The sequence below is a fragment of the Protopterus annectens genome, chromosome 5.part0, assembly GCF_019279795.1.
Source record: "Protopterus annectens isolate FY-2018-M chromosome 5.part0, PAN1.0, whole genome shotgun sequence".
Taxonomy (NCBI): Eukaryota; Metazoa; Chordata; order Ceratodontiformes; family Protopteridae; genus Protopterus; species Protopterus annectens.
The window spans coordinates 276,731,169-276,752,120 of NC_056735.1; the positions used below are offsets into that span (position 1 = coordinate 276,731,169).

General features: G+C 40.6%; 1 protein-coding gene across 1 annotated transcript in view; it reads left to right on the forward strand.

Annotated features, from left to right (window-relative positions):
* The window catches only part of PDXK (pyridoxal kinase), a 933,402-nt gene that overhangs the window by 63,534 nt on the left and 848,916 nt on the right, over positions 1–20,952 (forward strand). Inside the window, exon 2 of the mRNA XM_044072247.1 lies at positions 15,004–15,058. Within this exon, the coding sequence (XP_043928182.1) occupies positions 15,004–15,058 (55 nt within the window). The remainder of the gene's footprint in view (positions 1–15,003; positions 15,059–20,952) is intronic.

Genomic DNA, 20,952 nt, shown 5'->3' on the forward strand with positions numbered 1-20,952 from the left:
ACCTGTGTGAAGCTGAATCTCATGGGTCTTTACCCTCTTGTATTACAGCTACCACCACTTTTTTCCAGGATGTTGGTACTTCTCCTCCTCTTAAAATACTGCTAAACAAAACTTTCCAGATCTTTATCATTTTTCCCTCCTACCATCCAAACCATTTCCACTATCCATAAATTCCTCTCTTTTCAGCAGGTAGGTGGGAAAGCGCCATTTTCTCATTTTAATTTCATTATCCTGTGTTTTTATTATAGTTATTATTGGTGCATGATCTGAAGTAGTTATTGGGTGCATATCAAGACTTTCAATTAAATGCATGTTCCTTTGAAATGTAAATTCTGTCTAGCCTAGCCCAGTTTTTGTATCTTGGAAATAATATGTGAATTCACTCCAAACCCCTACTTCTGAATTCATATTTTCCATGAAAAATATTTTCATAAAGTTCCTCAAAATCTACCCTTCTTTGTTATATTTTCTCTTCTGGGCCCCCATACACATCTTCACTTGCTTCAAAGCAGGTTCCAGTCCCCATCTGTAAGTAATAGTCCTTGCTAAAATGGAGCTTAAGAAAAATCTGGGAGTAACAACCACCTTTCAGCAGTTTTAGGTGGAATACAAATACATGCAAGTGTAATCCTCCTCCCTTGCCAGTAGCCCCTTAGTACTAGAAATTTACCATTATTATATTTTTTTATCCTCTTCTATCACTGTTGGAGTTCCCCTTGCAGTTCATTTTATTCCTCCTCTTTTCCTTTACCCCAGGCATTCTGCTGAATAACAATCCTGAAAACCTTTCTTTATCAAATTCTCATGTTCATTTCTTTCCAAGTGTGCCTCCTGCAGCATGGCTATTTGCACTCTACATTTTAATGTAGTTCATTACTCTTTCCTTTTTGTCTTTTTGTGTGAGACCATTGGCATTTAAAGACATTGCGGAAAGCATCATTTTGTTAAAAAGTTATTATTCCCACCTTTTATGTGTAACAGCTTTTTTGTTAAATATCTACTTTCAGATTTTGTGTTACTTGCATAACTTTTTTGGCATGTTGATATTTTATACAGTTATTTCTTGTTATAGCCATTTGAGCCTATGTCACATCTTACAGAATGTTTTGTTTTATTGAAAGCCCTCAAACAAAAATGCACGTCACACACACACTACCTCCCTAAAACCTATTAACTTAATACTAACACACACAACTATATACATCTTCAAATATTGAATTTTACCTTCCTAATAGGAATAAGTATCCCAAACTGGCAGCCGCACTCACAAACTTGAGTTAACCTAAAAGAAAAGTTATCCATGCTAAGGCACATGGTACAGCCTGTGCTTCTACTAAGTGCTGTCTGGTTTTGTTTTATCTTTATAACTCTCCCAGCTGGGAAAACATTTGAATGATTCCAGAAAACAGTATCTCCTTATCATTTCTCTTTATCATATTGTCTCCATGAAAACATGAGGACCAGAGACAGGGTTGCTACTAAGCATACACTTATTTGCTAGAAAAAAGCTTTATAATATTCAGCGTGCTTTTTCATTTACTTGCTTTTTCTTTAAACTTGTTAATAGACCACACTAAGGGCCTTAATCCAGTCATTCCACTATGCAAGAATGAATAGAAGTACATACATTTTTCTTTTGTCGTGTTCTTTTGCCCAGGCTTTTCTTCTTTTTTTTTTATATTGCAGTGCATACATTTCTTAAAACTGAACAAGGAGAAAAAGAGAAGGGAGGAAAAAAAAAAACAGGAACACCCATTTACATTAGTATCCCCATTACACTTAAAAATAACTGAAAAAAACTTTATAGCATGCAAAGAAAATCATGCACTACAAAAATATTACTATTAAGAAAAAAATGTGTTTACATACAGTTAACCTTCTCCCTCCTTTTCCCCACTCCTAAGTATTTTTCTGAAGATTAATGACATGAAGTAGGGCATATGCTTTACAGTCCCTTACAAGTTTAACAAAGTTCAAAAAAGTCCAATATTTCCAGATTTTCTTGTTCTGTCATGTTTCACAAATATAATTATTGCTTTGCAATCCAACAATTGTCAATTTCCAAGTTGCTGGTTTTATTCCTGTTCATTTCCATCTCCCAAATCCTGTCTCTGCTTCATTTCCAATGCATTCTTGATTCTTCTAGTCAACTCTTTTACTTTTTTATTTCTTTCAAGCATTTTTCCTTTTGAAACATTGGAGAGGTTTCACTGTCACAGTCTCTCTGTAGCTTTTATTAACTGAAGAACAAGAAGACAAATCTCCTTCTGTTTCACAGCTCACTGTTTTGTTGGACAAATTTTTGTATTTCCTCCTTAGCATGTACTACATCAAAAAATGATTTTGTGACTCCAGGAAAGACTATTTTGAAGATAGCTGAACATAGCAGCTTGAAGCTCATGCCTATGTCTTTTGACATTCCCTGATTAGTGGTGTGACAATGTGAGGTATTGCCAGCTATGCCAAGAGAAGTAGGGCAGTGGATGTGTAACATATGCCAGCACAGCTAGCTGGAATTTTGTAATTATATGTTATTTATATATTAAACTGATTTGTATAGGTGCTGTGTTGAAAATGTAAAGTTGCTTGGTTTAAAAAAGTTTACCAACAGTGGGCCCTGACTGTGTTGTAAGTGATTAAATGTATGTGTTTTAACAGAGGATACTGGAAGAGAAGAGGTTAAGCTCAATCCACCTGACTTTGAAAAATATTCTGAAATTAAATTACTGGGCCTAGGCCATAAAGATGTTATCTCACAGTTTTGACTGAAGCCAGAGATGCAATGTTAGTAAGAAGCATAGTTTGTTAGCCTCTGTAGGAAGAGCAGAAGTGTTAAAATTGTTTAACAGCTTCCAGATGCTGCAATAAACTAGCTTCCAGATGCTGCAATAAACTTTAGCAAAGCACAAGATGTGCATTGTAACACATGCTCTAAATTCTTGCACCTTCTAACCAAGGGGGCAGCATGGGAACCAGAAGTCAGATGACCTGATGTATGTGATGTCATTCTGTAATCCATCACTAAAATGATATTTTAATACTAGGTGAGACTGACGTCGGAGCGCAGTCTGTTTTTGGAATCTGACAGAGAAAGACCTCCTCACATATTTCATCTTGTCTTGCTGTAGTAAGTGATCAGGGAATAGTAATTCTTTAGATCAGTCAGGAAAATATAATGAGATAAGTTAAGTACTGTTTTTCTGTATTTGTGTGAATCTATTTGTATGTGTTATTTTAATAATTTCTATGACTGAAACTCTGGTGTTTATTGTAAATAGATATTTAGTATTTTCATGTTCTTTTCTTATTTATTATTACATATATTTAAACTTTTCATTATGGCTGGTCTTTTAGAGAATATTTTAGCCTTTCAGAGTACTTCTATTTAGGAGCGGCCTTAGGTCAACTGGCGCCCTAGGCAAAAGGGCTCCATGGCGCCCCCCACCACATCACCCAGTGCCTCCATCCTGGTCTACATACACCAAATAAACACTGAAAAAGTGCCCATGCTACAGCGGCACTGTGGGCAGCTGCCTAGTTGGCCTATGTCTAAGGCTGGCTGTTTCTGTTTATGCGGTGACACTGCGGCCACCTCTGAAAGCCTTGCTGTTTGGTCAACATTACCATTTGTATTAATATTAATTTCACTCCGTATATTTGGGTACCCTTGCAAGAGCCTTAGAGTAGCTGGTTTTGGAATGTCTGGTGGTGGGCAGAAGGGGACATAGCTAGTAAGTCTGTGCCAGCCTTTCCTAGGTGTGTGTGTGTGTGTGTGTGTGTGTGTGTGTGTGTGTGTGTGTGTGTGTGTGTGTGTGTTTGTGAAAATCAAAATTCAAAGAGTGTGTTTGCCAGCTGCTTGGAGCAGGGGCATGAAGCACTGTTCTCACAGAGAGAGTGGTGGAGAAGTTGGCTTGGACACTCTGCCAGTGGTGAGTCTGGATTTACTACTGCCTGGGTAGAAGGTACAGCTGTTTTATTGTTCCTTCTTGATAGAATTGGGAATGAGAGGAACTCTGCTGTTTACTGGTCTCTAAGTACTGTTTCATTATTGCTGGCTACTCTGCCAGTATGTAGCTTAGGAATGAGCATTGTATCTAAGTATAACATTATGCCACATTTATGTTGTGCTGCAGAGACATGTTTAAGAACAATTGCAATTCTCCCCTGAATTTAATTTATTTATCAGTCAACATGATTTTGATTACAAGTCACAAAGTTGTCTTCAGTGGCCACACACCACAAAGTAATATATGTAAATGCATACTTACACACACACACACACACACGCACACACACACTGTACCTATACATGTGTGTGTGTGTGCGTGTTACACATATACTGTCTCAAACATACATAAACAGAGAGAGATAACTGCTATACCTGTGAAACACCCCCTTTGGATGGTGGTGCATTTGCTATCTATACACCATACACAGTTCAGGATGTTGTTACCAGAGGTTATGTCATGGAAAGGAACTGCAGAGTTCTTGGGAATGCTGAGACGGTAGGCAAACCAAAGGGAGGTTCTCAGTGACAGCTTAAATGGAGAAAGCGTCTCTTGGGGTATATTATGGCCACTACCTCTTGGGGGGGATCAGATTTGGGATCTTTGGATGTAGGGACGGCACTGAAGAGGGGGGTTTATGGAGCTATGTGTAAAGGAAAAAGGGAGTTAGCATGGTGTCTCTGAAAACCTGAAAAAGGATTTGGAGCTGATGTCTTGACACAACCGAAATTAATTACATTTTCTCTGTCTAAGTGGTAAAGAGTGTATTGAAAAGGAAAAGACTGGAATTTGTAAGTACTGTTAAGGTTCTGGCCATTTTTATTTAAACCCTGTGTATTCAAGGAACACTAAAATTCTGTTATCATTGAAATGAACGTTTGAAAAGAATCTAGTAATGCATGGCAAAAGCACATTATTTAGGTTGTGTAATAGGCTGAGACCATACCTCTCAACCTCTTAGCTCAAGAAATCTGGACAAGCACTAAAAAAAGGGGGGTAGGGGCAAAAGCCCAAAAATAGGGACATATTTTAAATATTTTTCTTAAATACTTATAAAGTTTCTACAATAACAGGATTTGTGTTAGTATGCATTTTCTGAAGGATATGAAGTCCAAAACTTGAGTGTATATCATTAGTCACTGATTTCACTTCTCAGTAATTTGCCAGAAAATCACAAATTTTTATGAGGAACAGACCAAAAATATGTCACAAAACTCTGGACATTTTGCAAAAAAATCTGGACATTCTACAAAAAATCTGGCCAGTAGATAGGTATTACTGAGACATGGTGAAACCACCGGCTGTGTTAACCAGCTTCCTTTGCAGTCCAAACACCAAAAACCCATAGCACATTCATACATTTGTCTGAATAATGGTAGTGTTACAGAAAGTGATTTTAATGGTTAGGGGTAGTACGGGGGCCATCTGCTCACAGCAGGTTGAAGAGGATTTATTTCTGCTGAGATGCTAAGAACTTTGGTTTCAGCGGTCTGATTTTCATTGCTCTCAGTTCAATATGGGCAGCTCAGCACCAAAGGCTTTCATTAGTTATCATACTTTGCTGTTGTTGTATGGTTTCCATTATTGCATATTTAAAGTGTATTGTCACACTTTCCAAAGCAAATGTAAATAGCAAACCCTAGTGATGGTAGTAATCTCCTTACTATGAAAAAAATTAAATTTTACCTTGATTGATTTAAAAATGTCACTGTTGCAGTTAATATTGTTGAGAAGGATGGTCCTTGAAAATTTTCTTGCAGGTACTCCTGACTTGACATCGTGAAAGACTGAACCCGCAATGCCTTACAATCTACATTAATGTGTATTTCCATGTTCAGTGCAGCAGCTAGGGAGTGTTCTATCCATGTAAGACAATTTGTCAGTTGAGTCTCACAGGTGGAACACCCTACATTGAAACTTAACACGTGTAATAGTTTATTAGTCAAACCGTAATTTAAGTAAGCAGCTGTTCCACTAAAGAGGTATGGTGGTTGTAGTTACCTAGAATGCTTTGATGGTATATGTAAGTAACTGGCAGTATTCAAGTTAACATTATTTTGTGGGTGTGGTCATACAGAAAAAAATGAGCCTGTAGTGAAACTAAAATGTCAGGATTCAAGTCATAACATTGATTTTTGTATTCAAACACAGATGTATGAGAAGTGCAACAATACACACAGACAACCCTCCCAAACCCAGGAACCCCACTCGGCCTTTCTGAGAACACTGGAAAATATGAAGGTCTCTCCAAACACCATTATATTGGGCGACTTCAACTACCCAAACATAGACTGGGAGCATTACTCTAGCTCCAACACCCTAGCCCAAAGGTTCCTAGAATTTATAAACTCAAATGCTATGGAACAACTTGTTACCACTCCCACAAGAGGGGAAAACATACTGGACCTGATCATCACCAACATGGGGACTCTATGCTCCAGACCAGAAGTGTATCCCTCACTGGTAAGATCAGACCATAAACTAATCTCACTGGATATTCACATCCCAACCCCACCCCCTGCCCAGAAAACCACAGTGAAAAACTTCTCTAAAGCAAATTTCACACTCCTCAAAACCGAGGTGGAATCCTTCAAAGCCCCCGGGCCTGTGGAAAATACGGCCCAGACCGCAGAATCCTTTATAAACGCATTCTATGAACACCTTCAGGAATGCATGGATCATGCGATCCCAAATAAAACCAAGATCCAATTCTCCAAAGGCAGACGTCCTGTCTGGTGGACCCCAGCTATAAACAAACTATACAATAGAAAGAGGAAGCTACTAAATGATAGAGCAAAATCCCAAAAAGGGAAGGCATCACTGATCAGTATTAGCAAAAAACTACGGGCACTCATAAAATTGTCTAAGGCCAGCTTCGAGAGAAAAATTGCACAGGACACTAAGGATAATCACAAGGCTTTCTTGAGTTATGTTAGGAACCTGGGTGGTAATTCCCAGATATGCTCAGAATTAGTCCAAAATGACAAAAAATACACTGAACCCACAGACATTGCCAACATCCTAGCTGACAGGTTCAGCGCAAACTTCTCCGCCCCTCCCCACCAAAAGGGCAAATATCTATCCCAGCAGAGTGCTGCCCCTCTGACATCTCAGATGCTCAGGTAAGAGCCGCCCTCTCCAAAGCAAAAAACACAGCATCAATGGGACCAGACGGTGCCACGGCTGGCCCTACATGAACTCCAAGAAGAGCTAAACCCAAACATAAAACTACTGTTCAGTCTCAGCCTTACTTCAGGATATGTGCCCAAAGAGTGGCGTACAGCAACAGTGGTCCCTCTCCATAAAGGTGGTGCCTCAACGGATCCTGGAAACTATCGCCCCATAAGCCTGACTAGCTTGGTCTGCAAAGCTATGGAAAGGATCATCATGGACCTCATAAATAAAGATATTGGGGACCTACAGACACTGGATCCTACCCAGTTCGGCTTTAAGGGCAGATCCTGCCTCTTAATCCTGGTTGATTTCTTTGAAACAGTCACCAAGGCCATTGACGAGGGGAAGGTGGTCCACACAGCCTACCTGGACTTCGCAAAAGCCTTCGATACAATACCCCACTCTGGCATTATAGATAAGCTCACCAGCTTAAATATAAACCCCTATGTCACTAGATGGATTGCAAACTGGCTCAAGGACAGAACCCACATGGTTAGAATTGCTGGAGCCATGTCAGACTCCAAACCAGTTACAAGTGGTGTCCCACAAGGCTCAGTCCTGGGACCTCTCTTGTTCGGTATATATTTCTCTGAGGTACAGGCCAACACGGAAGGACTGTGGCTGACCAAGTTCGCAGATGACTGCAAACTGGGCGCCATAATAGACTCTCCAGCTGACACAAGTATCCTCCAAAAGGGCCTCATAGAAACAGACAACTGGTGCCAGAGCCATGGCCTCAAGCTAAATGCCAAAAAGTGTATAGTCATCCCCTTTGGCAAAAACAAAGTGTCCACAAATTACCACGTAGGTGGTAATCCATTAAGTACAGAAGAAGTAATTAGGGACCTGGGGACCCAAGTTGATAGCAATCTCTCATTTGACAACCACATGGCCAAAGTGGTTAGAAAAACATTTTATATAGCCCACCTAATCATGAAGGGATTCACATCTAGATCAGGGGAGATCATCGTGCCTCTTTACTCATCCCTCATCAGGCCCATAATTGAGTACAATGCCCCTTTTGGGATGTACCTTACCAGACACCTGCAGCAACTGGAAAGACCCCAAAAGTACCTCACCAAGAGGATCAAAGGGCTCAAACAGATGCCATATGCTGCCCGGTTAAAGAAACTTCAGCTCTACTCAGTGGCATACCGCCTGTTCAGAGGTGATCTGTGCCTGACGTATAAAGCCATGTCCAACCCGGAATTAATGGACATGCTGCACCTCAGAAAATACAAATCCCATCGAGCTACGCGCTCGAGAGACTTGAACCTCAGCACTGAAATAAATAGGACATGCTGGAGGGACAGATTCATAACCCAGAGGCTCCCTTCACTCTGGAATAAAATCCCAGTCCAGGTTAGGCAGAGTCCCTCATTGACTCTCTTCAAGAGGAATCTTGATGAGTGGATGGGAGATCGTAGGTTTACCTCGGGTATCACTGTTAGACAGAGGCACAGTATACTAACCTCGAAAAAGGGCATAGCAAAATAAATTTAAAATGGGTGGCGAAAGCCAAACACATTCTGGCTAGGCTTATAAATGCCCTAGGGCAGATAGCCTAGTATAAACCTATGAACCTATGAACCTATTGCATTACACAGAAAGACATCTGGGATTTTCTTAGATAATTTAGCTAAGAGTGCTTGGCTGCTATAGACAAAATGCCATTCATATTGTTGAAATGTAAATGTAACACTAGAGAATAAGGCTCACAGATTTTTAAAATTCTCATAATGTAGATGTTCATCGTGTTACCCTGCTGCAGTCATCACACTTGGGTTATCCTGCCGCCAGGCGGTCCCGCAGTCGGCCCGAATTCCAAAGTCTTGGTCCGGCGTCGGTTGCTGTCGCTTTTTCCCTGATGTCAGTGCGCCAGGGGAATATAAGAGGCATCCAACGCCATTTTCTTCAGTCTTTCTTGCCGCGCGGTGCCCGAAGCAGAAGCAGTTCGCAAGTGCCGGGTGGCTGACACCTGAGATTTTCGATTTGAATTTCAGCCAGAAGTCTTCAATAAAGCTAAGTACCCCATTGGGGAACATTTTCTTGCCTCAGTCCGATGTCAGAAAGAGTTAACAATTGTATTTCTTGTGGGAGGCAAATACCTCATAAGGACTTCCATTCCTATTGTATTCCTTGCCTAGGCCCAGACCACGACGTCCCAGGTTGTCGGTTTTGCGCTAGGTTTAATAAACGCACTATCAAACGCTGTTTTGACTTCGCACGGCATTACTTTGGTAGGAAATTTAATTATATCATGCCGTCAGAGCAGCCGACGACCGCAATTCATAAAAAACGCAAGGATAAGGACAGGCAGCCTAGGAATAAGCCATACCCCGAGGCCTCAGCTGGGCCTGACGCCAGTTCTCCGGTTTTCAGAAAGGCGCCTACGCAGCCCCTGACGACCGCAGAGCTGGAACCCCAGACAGCTGCTGACTCCCAAGCGGAGTCTACTAGGCCGACGCAGCCATCTACAGACACCGGAGCAGAATTAGACACCGGTGCAGAGGAAACACCTTTGGTTGTAGAAGGTGTCTTCAGACCGACTACACTCACCATTAAATCTTATGCTAAGCTTAAAACTCCTTTAAAGCTTAAGAAATCTGTTCATCAGTCTACAGGTCAAGGCCCCATGCCTAAGAAACCGATGCTTAAGATGGCTGAAGATTTAATTACCCTTATCAGGGGTTCCCATTCCCCTCCTGATAAAAGACCAAGACAAGAGGAGGATTATGCATCCTCTGACCAGGTTTCTCTCTCCTCAGGTTCTTCTGAGGAACAGGATTACACTTTTCCACCTTATAAGGATTCTGATGCTGAAGACTCTATTCCCTCAGGATCTCCCCCTGAATACTACTCCTTTGGGGAAACATTACATACCATGAGGGAACATTTCCACTGGGAAGGGCAGGATTACTCCGATTCTAAGAAAAGGCTCAGAGAGTTCATTTTATTACCCCAGCACAGACCTCTTGCTATCCCTCCTGTTTTAGATGTTGTGGATGATGTCTCCTTGGAGTCTAGTTTAAATCCAGACTCTCTACCTCCTGCTCCAGCCAAACCAGACAGATACTACAGAGTACCTGACTCACACAAATTCCGTTATAAAAGCCCTATAGCTGACCCAGAAACCATTTCCCAGGATCCTAAGGGAGCAAAAGCTTCTATGGCTAAAAATCCTGTGCCCTCTGAAAGAGATTCCAGAGCCCTAGATAGATGGGGAAAGAAAATATACACCTCTGCAACTCTGGCTATGAGAGCATTAAATTGCCAGTTTCACATGTTGAAATATCAACAATTCCTGATGTCTCAGTTAAAACAAAAAATGAGCACACATTCAGAACAGCCTGAATTCAAGGAAGTGCAGGATCTGTTGCATGCAGCTGAACAGGTGGGCAAGCATACTTTACAATGCGGATTTGATTCATTGGAAGCTTCCTGTAGAGCAGCTGTTACTGGCTCTGTCATTCGTAGACATGCTTGGTTAAAAGAGCAAACCCTCCCTGACTATGTTAAAGCAAAATTATTAGATGCACCTTTACAACAAGATGTATTATTTGGTGTCAAAGCAGAAGAGGTTTTAAAGAAAATGGAGGATAAGGCTAAATCTATGCAAATGGTCAAGGATTTCTTGCAGGTACAACCCCCTCGCTTCAGCAGAAATTGGCCAACAAAAAATTGGTCCTTTCCAGCTTCAGACAGATCACAGAGGGGCAAATACAGATGCCCAAGGGGCAGAGGTCAGTCACAGGGCCCTTACAAACCTCACCAATGGGGTTCTGCTACCCAGAAAGGAGGAGAAGACAGGCCCCAAACTAGCAGAAGGCAGACACAATGACTCTATCCTCAAACTACCAAGCAAATCTCTCCTGGCAATACCCTTGGGAGGAAAACTAGCATTTTTTGCAGACAACTGGCACATCATCACAAAAGGCAAATGGGTTCTAAACATTGTCTCTTAAGGATACAGATTCCACTTTCATACATTACCAAGGATCAAAGGAATGCCAAACCTGGCACCAAATCAATGGGCAGAGGCACAAAAACAAATTGCAGCTCTCATGAACATGAGAGCCATTCAGCGGGTACCTTCACAGGAGCAAGGTCAAGGATTTTACTCAGGACTCTTCCTAGTTCCAAGAAAGGACAAAGCATGGAGACCCATTCTGGATCTTTCAATTCTGAACACCTATCTGCAAGTGCCCAAATTCAAGATGCTAACACTACAGCAGCTTCTTCCCATGCTGGGCAAGAATGCTTGGCTAGTCACTTTGGACCTCAAGGAGGCATACCTGCATGTCCCTATCAGACAAAATTGCAGAAGATACCTCCGCTTCATTGCAGGTTCAACGCATTACCAATTCTCTGCACTGCCCTTTGGCTTATCTACTGCGCCCAAGGTTTTCACAAAATGCCTGGCACCAGTAATTGCATACTGCAGACAAAGAGGAATTCAAATATACCCATACCTGGACGACTGTCTTATTCAAGCAGAAAGCAAGGACATTCTTTTACAGCATCTGGCATTTGTCAAACACCTTCTAAGTTGCCTAGGGTACACAGTAAACGAAAAGAAATCAAAACTAGTGCCCTCACAAAACATAATATTTCTGGGTGCCAGCTTGAATACAGCAGCCCAGATGGCTTATCTCACGCCAGACAAACGACAGCTGTTTCAATATTTCAAAATAATGGCAACAAAGACCCAACTCCCTGCAAGAAAAATTCTGCAGGCCTTGGGATTCATGGCATCTTGCATGCTACTAATACCATTTGCAAAACTGCATATGAGAAATTACAATGGTACCTGAAAAGTGTATGGACTCAGCACAGCCACAGCTTGGAAACAATGATTCCACTCATTCCCTGCCTTCAACAGGAGTTTCTATGGTGGGCACAGGCATGTCACCTCAGCAAGGGTCAGCCTTTCACCTTACCCACAGCCAGGCAAACTATAACAATGAATGCATCGGACTATGCCTGGGGAGCACACATGGCAGGACAGTGCATTCAGGGCAATTGGACTACAGATCAGAGACACCTGCATATCAATCAAAAAGAAATGCTAGCAGTGCAGAATGCCCTAACAGCTTTCAAGGACCTTCTACACCCAGGGCAACTGCTAATAAGGACAGACAACACCACAGTTATGTGGTACATAAACAAGCAAGGGGGCACACATTCCTACCCTCTATGCAGGCAAGCAATGACCTTGTGGAACACTGCATTGTCTTACCAGGTTCAATTACAAGCACAATTCCTGCCAGGAAAGAAGAACACATTGGCAGACGACCTAAGCAGAAACATCATGGATCCACACGAATGGAAACTAGATCCACAAGTATTTGCAATGATAGCTCAAAAATGGGGACGCCCAGACATAGATCTGTTTGCAAGCCCCCACAACCACCAACTTCAAAAATTTTGCACAAGGACCTTCCGTCCACTAGCTTGGAAAATGGACGCCCTCTCATTCAGTTGGAAAACATTAACAGTGTATGCCTCCCCTCCACTGCCTCTTCTAGCAAAGGTACTGCTGAAAGTCCGATTAGAGAGGCCACAAATGATTCTCGTTGCACCAGACTGGCCACGCCAACATTGGTATCCAATTTTAAGGACCATGGCCCAGGACCCACCATGGATTTTGCCACAAATTTCTCACCTGCTCACCCAGCGAGACAATCTGATTCTACACTGCCAGCTCAAGACTTTAAACCTGGCTGCATGGCAAATTACCTAAACAACCAGCCAACACCTTTATCCAAAGCTGTTATGGATGTCATTCTGGAGGCCAGGAGGCCCAGCACCAGGAAAACCTATTCAGACAAATGGAAAAGATTTTGCGCCTGAAACCAGGCTAAAGGCCTAAATCCCCTGGAGCCGAACATTCCTCAGATTCTACAATATTTAACTGAGATGTTACACAAAGGACTTTCCTTTTCATCTATTAAGATCCACGCCTCAGCAATTTCAGCTCATTACAGCAAGGATCCTCCTTTATTTTCACATCCACTCCTAAGACAGTACCTCAAAGGGGCTAAGAACTTAAGACCACCAAGGAGAGCTCCAACACCTACTTGGGATCTCAACTTTGTCCTGGAAAAGCTTACACTGCCAGCCTTTGAACCATATTTTTCAACTGATTTAAAATCTCTTTCATGTAAAACTGCCCTACTACTAGCAATAACATCAGCTAGAAGAATCTCAGAGCTACAGGCACTAATGGCAGTGGAACCTTTCCTCATTTTTCATCAAAACAGAGTTTCTCTATGAACTAATCCTTCCTTTATGCCAAAGGTGGTATCCACTGTGGCCCTAAACCAAACCATTCACTTGCCCACCTTCTTCCCAAATCCCCAGAACACAGGAGAAAGACTCCTGCACTCTTTGGACATTCACGGGCAATTACGCTACTACTTGGATAAAACTAAGGCTTTCAGAAAAACTGACCAGCTCTTTGTAGCCTATGCTTCAGGATCACAAGGAAAAGCTATCTCAAAACAGACCATTTCTAAATGGATAGAGCATTGCATACGTTTCTGCTACACACATCATGGGAAACCGGTACCTGCTAACATTAGGTCCCATTCCACCAGGGCTACAGCTACATCAACAGCCTTTCTCAGGGGAGTGCCAACCAAGGATATTCTGGAAGCTGCTACTTGGAGTTCAGTGCACACCTTCACCAAACACTATCACTTACCTCTTTACTCTAAGACTAGAGCTGGTTTTGCCACTGCAGTTTTGCAGGGCCTACTAACTTCTTCTAACCCTGTTTGACTCCACCTCCCCTCCTTAGCTTTGGGATTCAACCCAAGTGTGATGACTGCAGCAGGGTAACATGACGAACATAGTACAGTTTTGTACCTACCATAAATGTAGATGCTCGAGTATTCACCCTGTTGCAGTCCGGGTTACCCTCCATCCTCTCTGAGCTAGCTGAACTTATCTCTACCACTTTGTCCTATTCTACCTCTGTGGTGTATTTGCTTGTACCTTAGGGTTATGTTTTATTTTTATATAGCCATATGTGTGTATATATATATATATATATATATATATATATATGTGTGTGTATATATATATATATATATATATATATATATTGCCTACCTTTTGGGGGCACCTGACATCTGGGGCAAGAAAAACTGAAGAAAATGGTGTTGGATGCCTCTTATATACCCCTGGCCCACTGATGTCAGGGAAGAAGCAACAGCAACCGACGCCAGACCAAGACTTTGGAATTCTGGCCGACTGCGGGACCACCTGACGGCGGGATAACCCAAGTGTGATGACTGCAGCAGGGTGAACACTCGAACATCTACATTTATGGTAGGTACAAAACTGTACTTTTTCTGTTACCATAAATGTATAAGGTTAGACTGAGTTAGTCAGCTTCTGTTATCTGATGCTCTCTATTGTCTTTGTACATTAATTTAGCTTTTGTTTAACAGTATGGTCTGCTTTAGCTGATAGTTTGCTTTATTAATGTGTTTTATTTATTTGTATCTTCTACTGCTGGAACTTTTTTGCCATATTTGTTTATTCTTGTGAGTCTTGCTTGGTAAAGGACCATAGTCATGAATCAACTGTGGCTGTCCATTTATAGTACAGTATATAAACAGCATAAAATATATTATAAAAATAAAAAGTATTTTCATTTTTAAGGACCTTTACAGCTCTTTGAGAGAGCAGTTGTATTTTGCACTACTTTGTATGAGAGCATGGTATTGTTCTTGATAACTGGTTTATGGGTGTTTCACAAATTTGTCTTTCAGAGCACTTACTACTTATCTCTTTTTCTTAATCTGCTTTGCAGGTGTTGGGATTCGAAGTTGACACAGTGAACTCTGTCCAGTTTTCAAACCATACAGGTAAGCTACATCAAGTGAGCATATGATTAATATGGTTTACAATTAGAATCTAGAAATGGATTCGGTTGAAGCCACTTTGAACGAAGTCCGGAGGCCTAATGGTGACAATGTCCGATATTGTCAAAGTACAAATCTCGCCCCTAGCTCAACCCATGTTAAAACTCATCCTGAAATTGCATTCTATTTGTACTACGACATTACCGGAGTTCGAGGCTGTCAATTTTTGCGGACGTGGGTCGATGATATAATCATTCGATCGAGTCCACTTCCAGATTCTGATACTAAACCAATTTATATTTGTAGTTCATATGCTATGCAATTAAGAATCATGAATGGATTTTAACTATTTTTTTGGGATGCACACCTTTTTACATAAATAAATACATATACTCTCAAGTCATGCAGTAAACTTACAAACTGTACATCACCAGGAAGAACATGAATGACTGGTGCACCATCGTCTTAATTCATTCACAACTGTACAGTTAACAGTACTTTCATTCTTGTTGAATATAGATGTCTTGTTCAGCGACGCCTACCCTGAATCTCCTCAGCAAGCTTTGACAGTATATGAACTTTATAATGTGAACCAATCGAGATTGTTAATAATCTTCAGTTATTAAGGGGAAATTAACTTCCCACATCATGCATGTTATCTTATAAAATTCATGAAATTTTCCCACCTAGCCAACTGATGGTGTAGGAGTATAACTAATTTTATTTCTGCTTGCACACTATATCAGTATTAAAACCTGTTTATAATCATTGTTAGCTAGTTCATTGCCTCATCTAAGCCCTGAACTAATACTTTCAGTATTTAATGAGTAGGGCGACACCCATTCTGTCTCATCCTTACTAACAAATCCTTTTTACCTTTAAAATCGATCACCAACAAGTGTGTTGACCCAAGGACTTCCTTAAATCCAAACAACTACATTAATCCATCCAGATATGGGGACATGTCCACAATATTGTCTACAATGTTCATTAATAACTTTGCTATACAAAAGGTCAGCTGGTACTCCATTACACAAAATGTTACAGATAGTCTAAATAGACTGTTAATGGTGTACAACATTACAGACCAGACTACAGCTCATGCAACCCAAGTTTGATTAGCGGTTTGGGTGCTTGACAGCAGAGGCAGAGAGGATAGGTGTGCCTATCCTGGTGGGGAGGGGTGGTGAGATGTGTGATAATGGGACAGTCACTTTCATGGTTCATAGTAGTCAGGTCTGTGGGCAGGAGCAAGGCTAGGGTGTGTGGTATGGGTTTGGAAGTGTCACTGCTCTGGGGACATGGTTGAGGACATCCTAGGAGCCACACCTCATGACAGACATAATCTCATGGAGGATGTTACCACATAGATTAGGACAGGACTCTTTTCAGCTGTGTATCTCTTAAGTGGCTGTGGTGGTTCTTCAGTCTTCCTCCATTAGCCGGTGGTTTGATACACTACTGGTTGTAGGACTCCCTAAAAGGAGCATGGAGCAATGGGGCAGTAGTTGGCCTACAGCTGTTGGTTCCCTGACTGAGGTTGCACTTTCAGCATGCTGCAACCACAAGTCTCCAAAAGGATTGGGATATGGGCTGGTGTCCCAGGAGGTAGTCACAGATTGGATAGGGGACTCTTTGGAGGTACCATGCACTGTGGAAGAACATCACTAGCTCTGAAAATGAAATTAATTGGAGAAAAAAAGTGGACGTGTATTATCTCTGTAAGTGATCATATTTGATACAGTAATGACATCTGTAATTATATTCATTACAGCCAGAAAAAATGGCCTCAGTATTGAGCCCTGAGGGACTCCATGTTGCTTACTGATATTAAAACAGTATGTTGATTACAACATTATAATAATCTTTCTATTTCACAAGACCAAACCCACTTTAGTCATACCCAGTTCTCACAGGGATTTTTAAGACATTACAGTAAGCCACTGCATTGAAAACCTAGCTTGCATCACAAAATTATTGCTGGTCTTGGGGAAACATCATTTGCTTAAAAAAAGTTGGATACTTTAGAAATTGTTTAACACTGCTGACAATAATTAATATTAATGTGTAGCTGCTGAACACTGGGTTAATACTTTCAGTACAGGTGGGAGGAGGTAACCCCTCCCCACAAACCCTCCTCGGAGACTCTGGATTTTGAATGTGTTAGTCACTGTACATATCCCATTTTACTGACAGTTGATCTGTATCCAAGTAGTACTTTAGCCCTTCCTTCCACATCATGTCATCTATGTTGACTGAGATTTCAAGTGTTATAATTGCAATACAATTTATCAGTGCTTTAATTTAGACTGTGATATAGTTAAATTGCTAAGTAATAATAATAGCTTTTTTTCTGGTCAATTCTTAGGTTGTGGCTTTGTAAAACAGTGATATTGTACTTTCTTTAACCTACAGATCAGCTCTTGCTGTTGGCCTAACTTATGTTTTGTGCTTTTTTTAAGTTAAAATAAGGTTGCTCTTACTAATTATTGTACTTATTTGCAAGTATTTTTATCATAATACCAGAGCATTTTCACTCCTGGAATGCATAGTGTCCTGGTTCCTCGACAGCATAAGATGGAAATGACTGGCTGCTCCTGTGTATTGGTATTTGTTTACTATGATAGCTTTAGCTTCACATACCTCTCTTTTGTGTTTTAAATTTTTTATCTTTGTTTTATATCCCACTGTTTGCATCTGGAATGAGCAATTGAGTTTCTTTCCACCTTCTCCCCTCATTCTTTTGATCCCTTGGATTGTTTGGACTACTACTGGGAACTTCTCTTCGCTTCTCTCTCTCTTACAAGATTTACTAAATTAAGTGCAGGAACAAAGTTTATGTTGGTTTTGCCAGTAATGTATCGCAAGCAGTGTTATTTTAATAGGGCCCTTGCACCTTGTGTATCAGTTTACTAGCTTTTTTGTTGTATTGTTTGGCCTATACCCTGTTTATCAATGTATGAGCTTTTGTGATATGCAGTTTGGCCACTAGTGTTTTGTTTTCAAGATAGATTCTTTTGTATGTTATACTAAAAGTTTTACTGCCAGCATCCAATCTGTCGTTGATTTACTGCCTTACCATGGATCTTCTTCTCTTTCGGCTGTTCCTGTTAGGGGTCGCCACAGCGGATCATCTGTTTCCATTTCTTCCTGTCCTCTGCATCTTGCTCTGTCACACCAACCACCTGCATATCCTCTCTCACCACATCCATAAACCTTATCTTAGGCCTCCCTCCTTACCATTGATAACTTTAGTATTTAGAGCAGGGAAAGAGAGTCCTTGAGCCTTAGCAGCGGTGTCTAAATCTGATTATTTAACGTCTATCTGCTACAAGATTGATGCATCTTGTTGCAAGTGTTTCACAGACAGTTAATGACTTGTAGGTAATGGCTTTTGCTTCTGCCAAACTGCTAAACTATGGACAGATTTAGATTCTACAGAGTAATGAACTAAATATTTGCAGTTTGTTTTTTCATGGCTTTGCAGAGGGAATTTTCCACTTATAATGTATTAATTAGCTTTTGTGATTTATAAACTAACTGAAGGCCTTGAAGGATATTTTCCTGTGCTTTTGGCTCAATACAGAGATTTTATTGGAAACTCTCCAAATTGCTTTATGTTTTAGATATGCTGGTGACAGACTTTATCTGCTGGAATCTGGACTAAAAGTCTGATTACTATCTTGTGTGATAGCTCGTGGAAGGATTTTATGAAGTGCCTTCAAAGACTGTTACCAATAGCTAATTTCTTTATTTTGGAAATTTGCTTTGTCAGATCTGACCTTTGTTCATATTAAGGCTTTGAAGATAAACAAGCCCTTTGAAGTTTGTACTTAATTTCAAAAATCTTTTGGTTTTATATTATTGACTGTATTATCAGCTGAATATGTAGGTTTGGGTTTTAATTAGTAACTGTTGCTTTTTACACTAGCTATCTTACTGATATAATTGCTTATGTTTATTACCCTTTACCTGTGGCATTCTATTACCAAGAGGCTTACTGTTTCTGTAGGAGAGAAGACAGTACATGAGTGAGACCATTTATTGGACCTACATCCCAAAGTACTTAATTAATTTGTGTAAGAATTAAGGTATTATTCAATATGATAATGCTGGGTCTATATTGCAATCCCATTGGTCCTTCCTCTTGAACAGGGTGATTACTGTCTTGCTATGGTGACTAGATGCTAGCTTGAAATTAATGTATTGTTCGGTGTTATCTAGGATGTTTCGGGATGTACATAAGGACCTTGTCTCCATCACAGGCTGTCAACTGGAATTCTTAGTCCCCTGTGAAGCATTCTCTACCAATGTGAGATGCATCTGCAACAAAGATGGGATTATCTCAGTTATGTTGCAGGTTTTAAGAGTTTTACCTTTATTACAGTGAGGTGGCTTTACCACATCTAGTAAGCACATGCTGTTGGGTCTTTTCATTCTACAGTGCACTTGATGGGTGGGTGAGTTGTTCTTTGTTTTTATCCAGACTGCAGTTGATCCTAATTTCCTGTGGGAACACCAACACCTTTCTTAATCTTTTATCTCATGTTTCATTTCTTGATTGTCTATCAACAGAACTTATTTAAGTCTTGGAAGGAGAGATGTACGTGAGAGAGAATGTAATAAACTGGGACAAAACTGTTTGACTTTCATAAATAAATGTATATAAAATCAAGTATCTGTGTTAACAAAATGTCATGTAAATACTACTTTAGTAAATAAAAGTAAAAAAAAATAAATTGTATTTGCTTTTCCTGTAATTTTATAATGTTTAAGAGAAATGTGCAAAATGTAATACGGATGCATTTTCTGTTGTGCATGTGTATTGCAGTTTAACTAAGCTATGCTTCTTTCTTAACTATGCAGACATGTGTAGTACCAAAGAATCCTCTGCTTGCAGGTTGCCGCACTAAAGTCATATAACGGTTTCCTTATTTGGACTGTGTAGCTTGTTGAATCTTATCCTTCTATATTGAAGTGTAACTGTGGTTACAGGAAAGACATTTTCTGAATTCAGACTAAAGATATTGGAAATCCTGGTTAGGATCTTATAAACAGAGTGACTGTCTTCATAGGTTCATAGGTGTGTACTAGGCTAATGGCCCTGGGGCCTTTACAAGCCTAGCCATAGGATTACCCTGGTATAGTGCTTACTTAATTTCTGCTGCTGAAAAGTACCCTTGGGACAGAGCTAAGGCCCATAAATACTCCATATGTTTTATTTTGGAATTAAAAGCCAGAAATAGAAAGACTCTGTGCATCTTTTTGCAGAAGCAGACAGATATTCTTTGAGGTTTAGAAACAGATTGTTATCTTGCTTACGGCCACAAAAAAGTAATTAATTGATTCAGGCTTTGACTACCTACTTAGTGAAGTTTAGGGTCACTGGTGATCCAGAATTTATCTGGTATTCACTGGACATAAGCTAATGAAACTAATCCCAGTCAGGGCACCAGCTCATAATAGAACACACACACACACACACACACACACACACACACACACACACACACACACACACACACACACACACACACACACACACACACACACACTTTCAGTCACTGAGACATGTAGTAGAAATGTTTGAACCTGGTGCCATACACCAATATGACGACTCTCCCCAGATGTGAAGAGCAAAAAAAAATAAAAAAGATCAAGATCATCTTGACTTGAGACTTGAAGAGCAACATTGCTACATTTTGTGCCAGAACACAGTGCTACAGTGTTCTCTTCTGACTACAAATGCAATACTGGCATTTATTTGTAAATGCTGGTGTGCACTGAAGAGCAATCCGATCATGCTCCTAAAATTTTGTACCCGGGGTGGCTGTCCCTTTTGCCCCACCCTAGTTATGCTGCTACACTCATTAACTCACTCTCATATGGCATGCTTA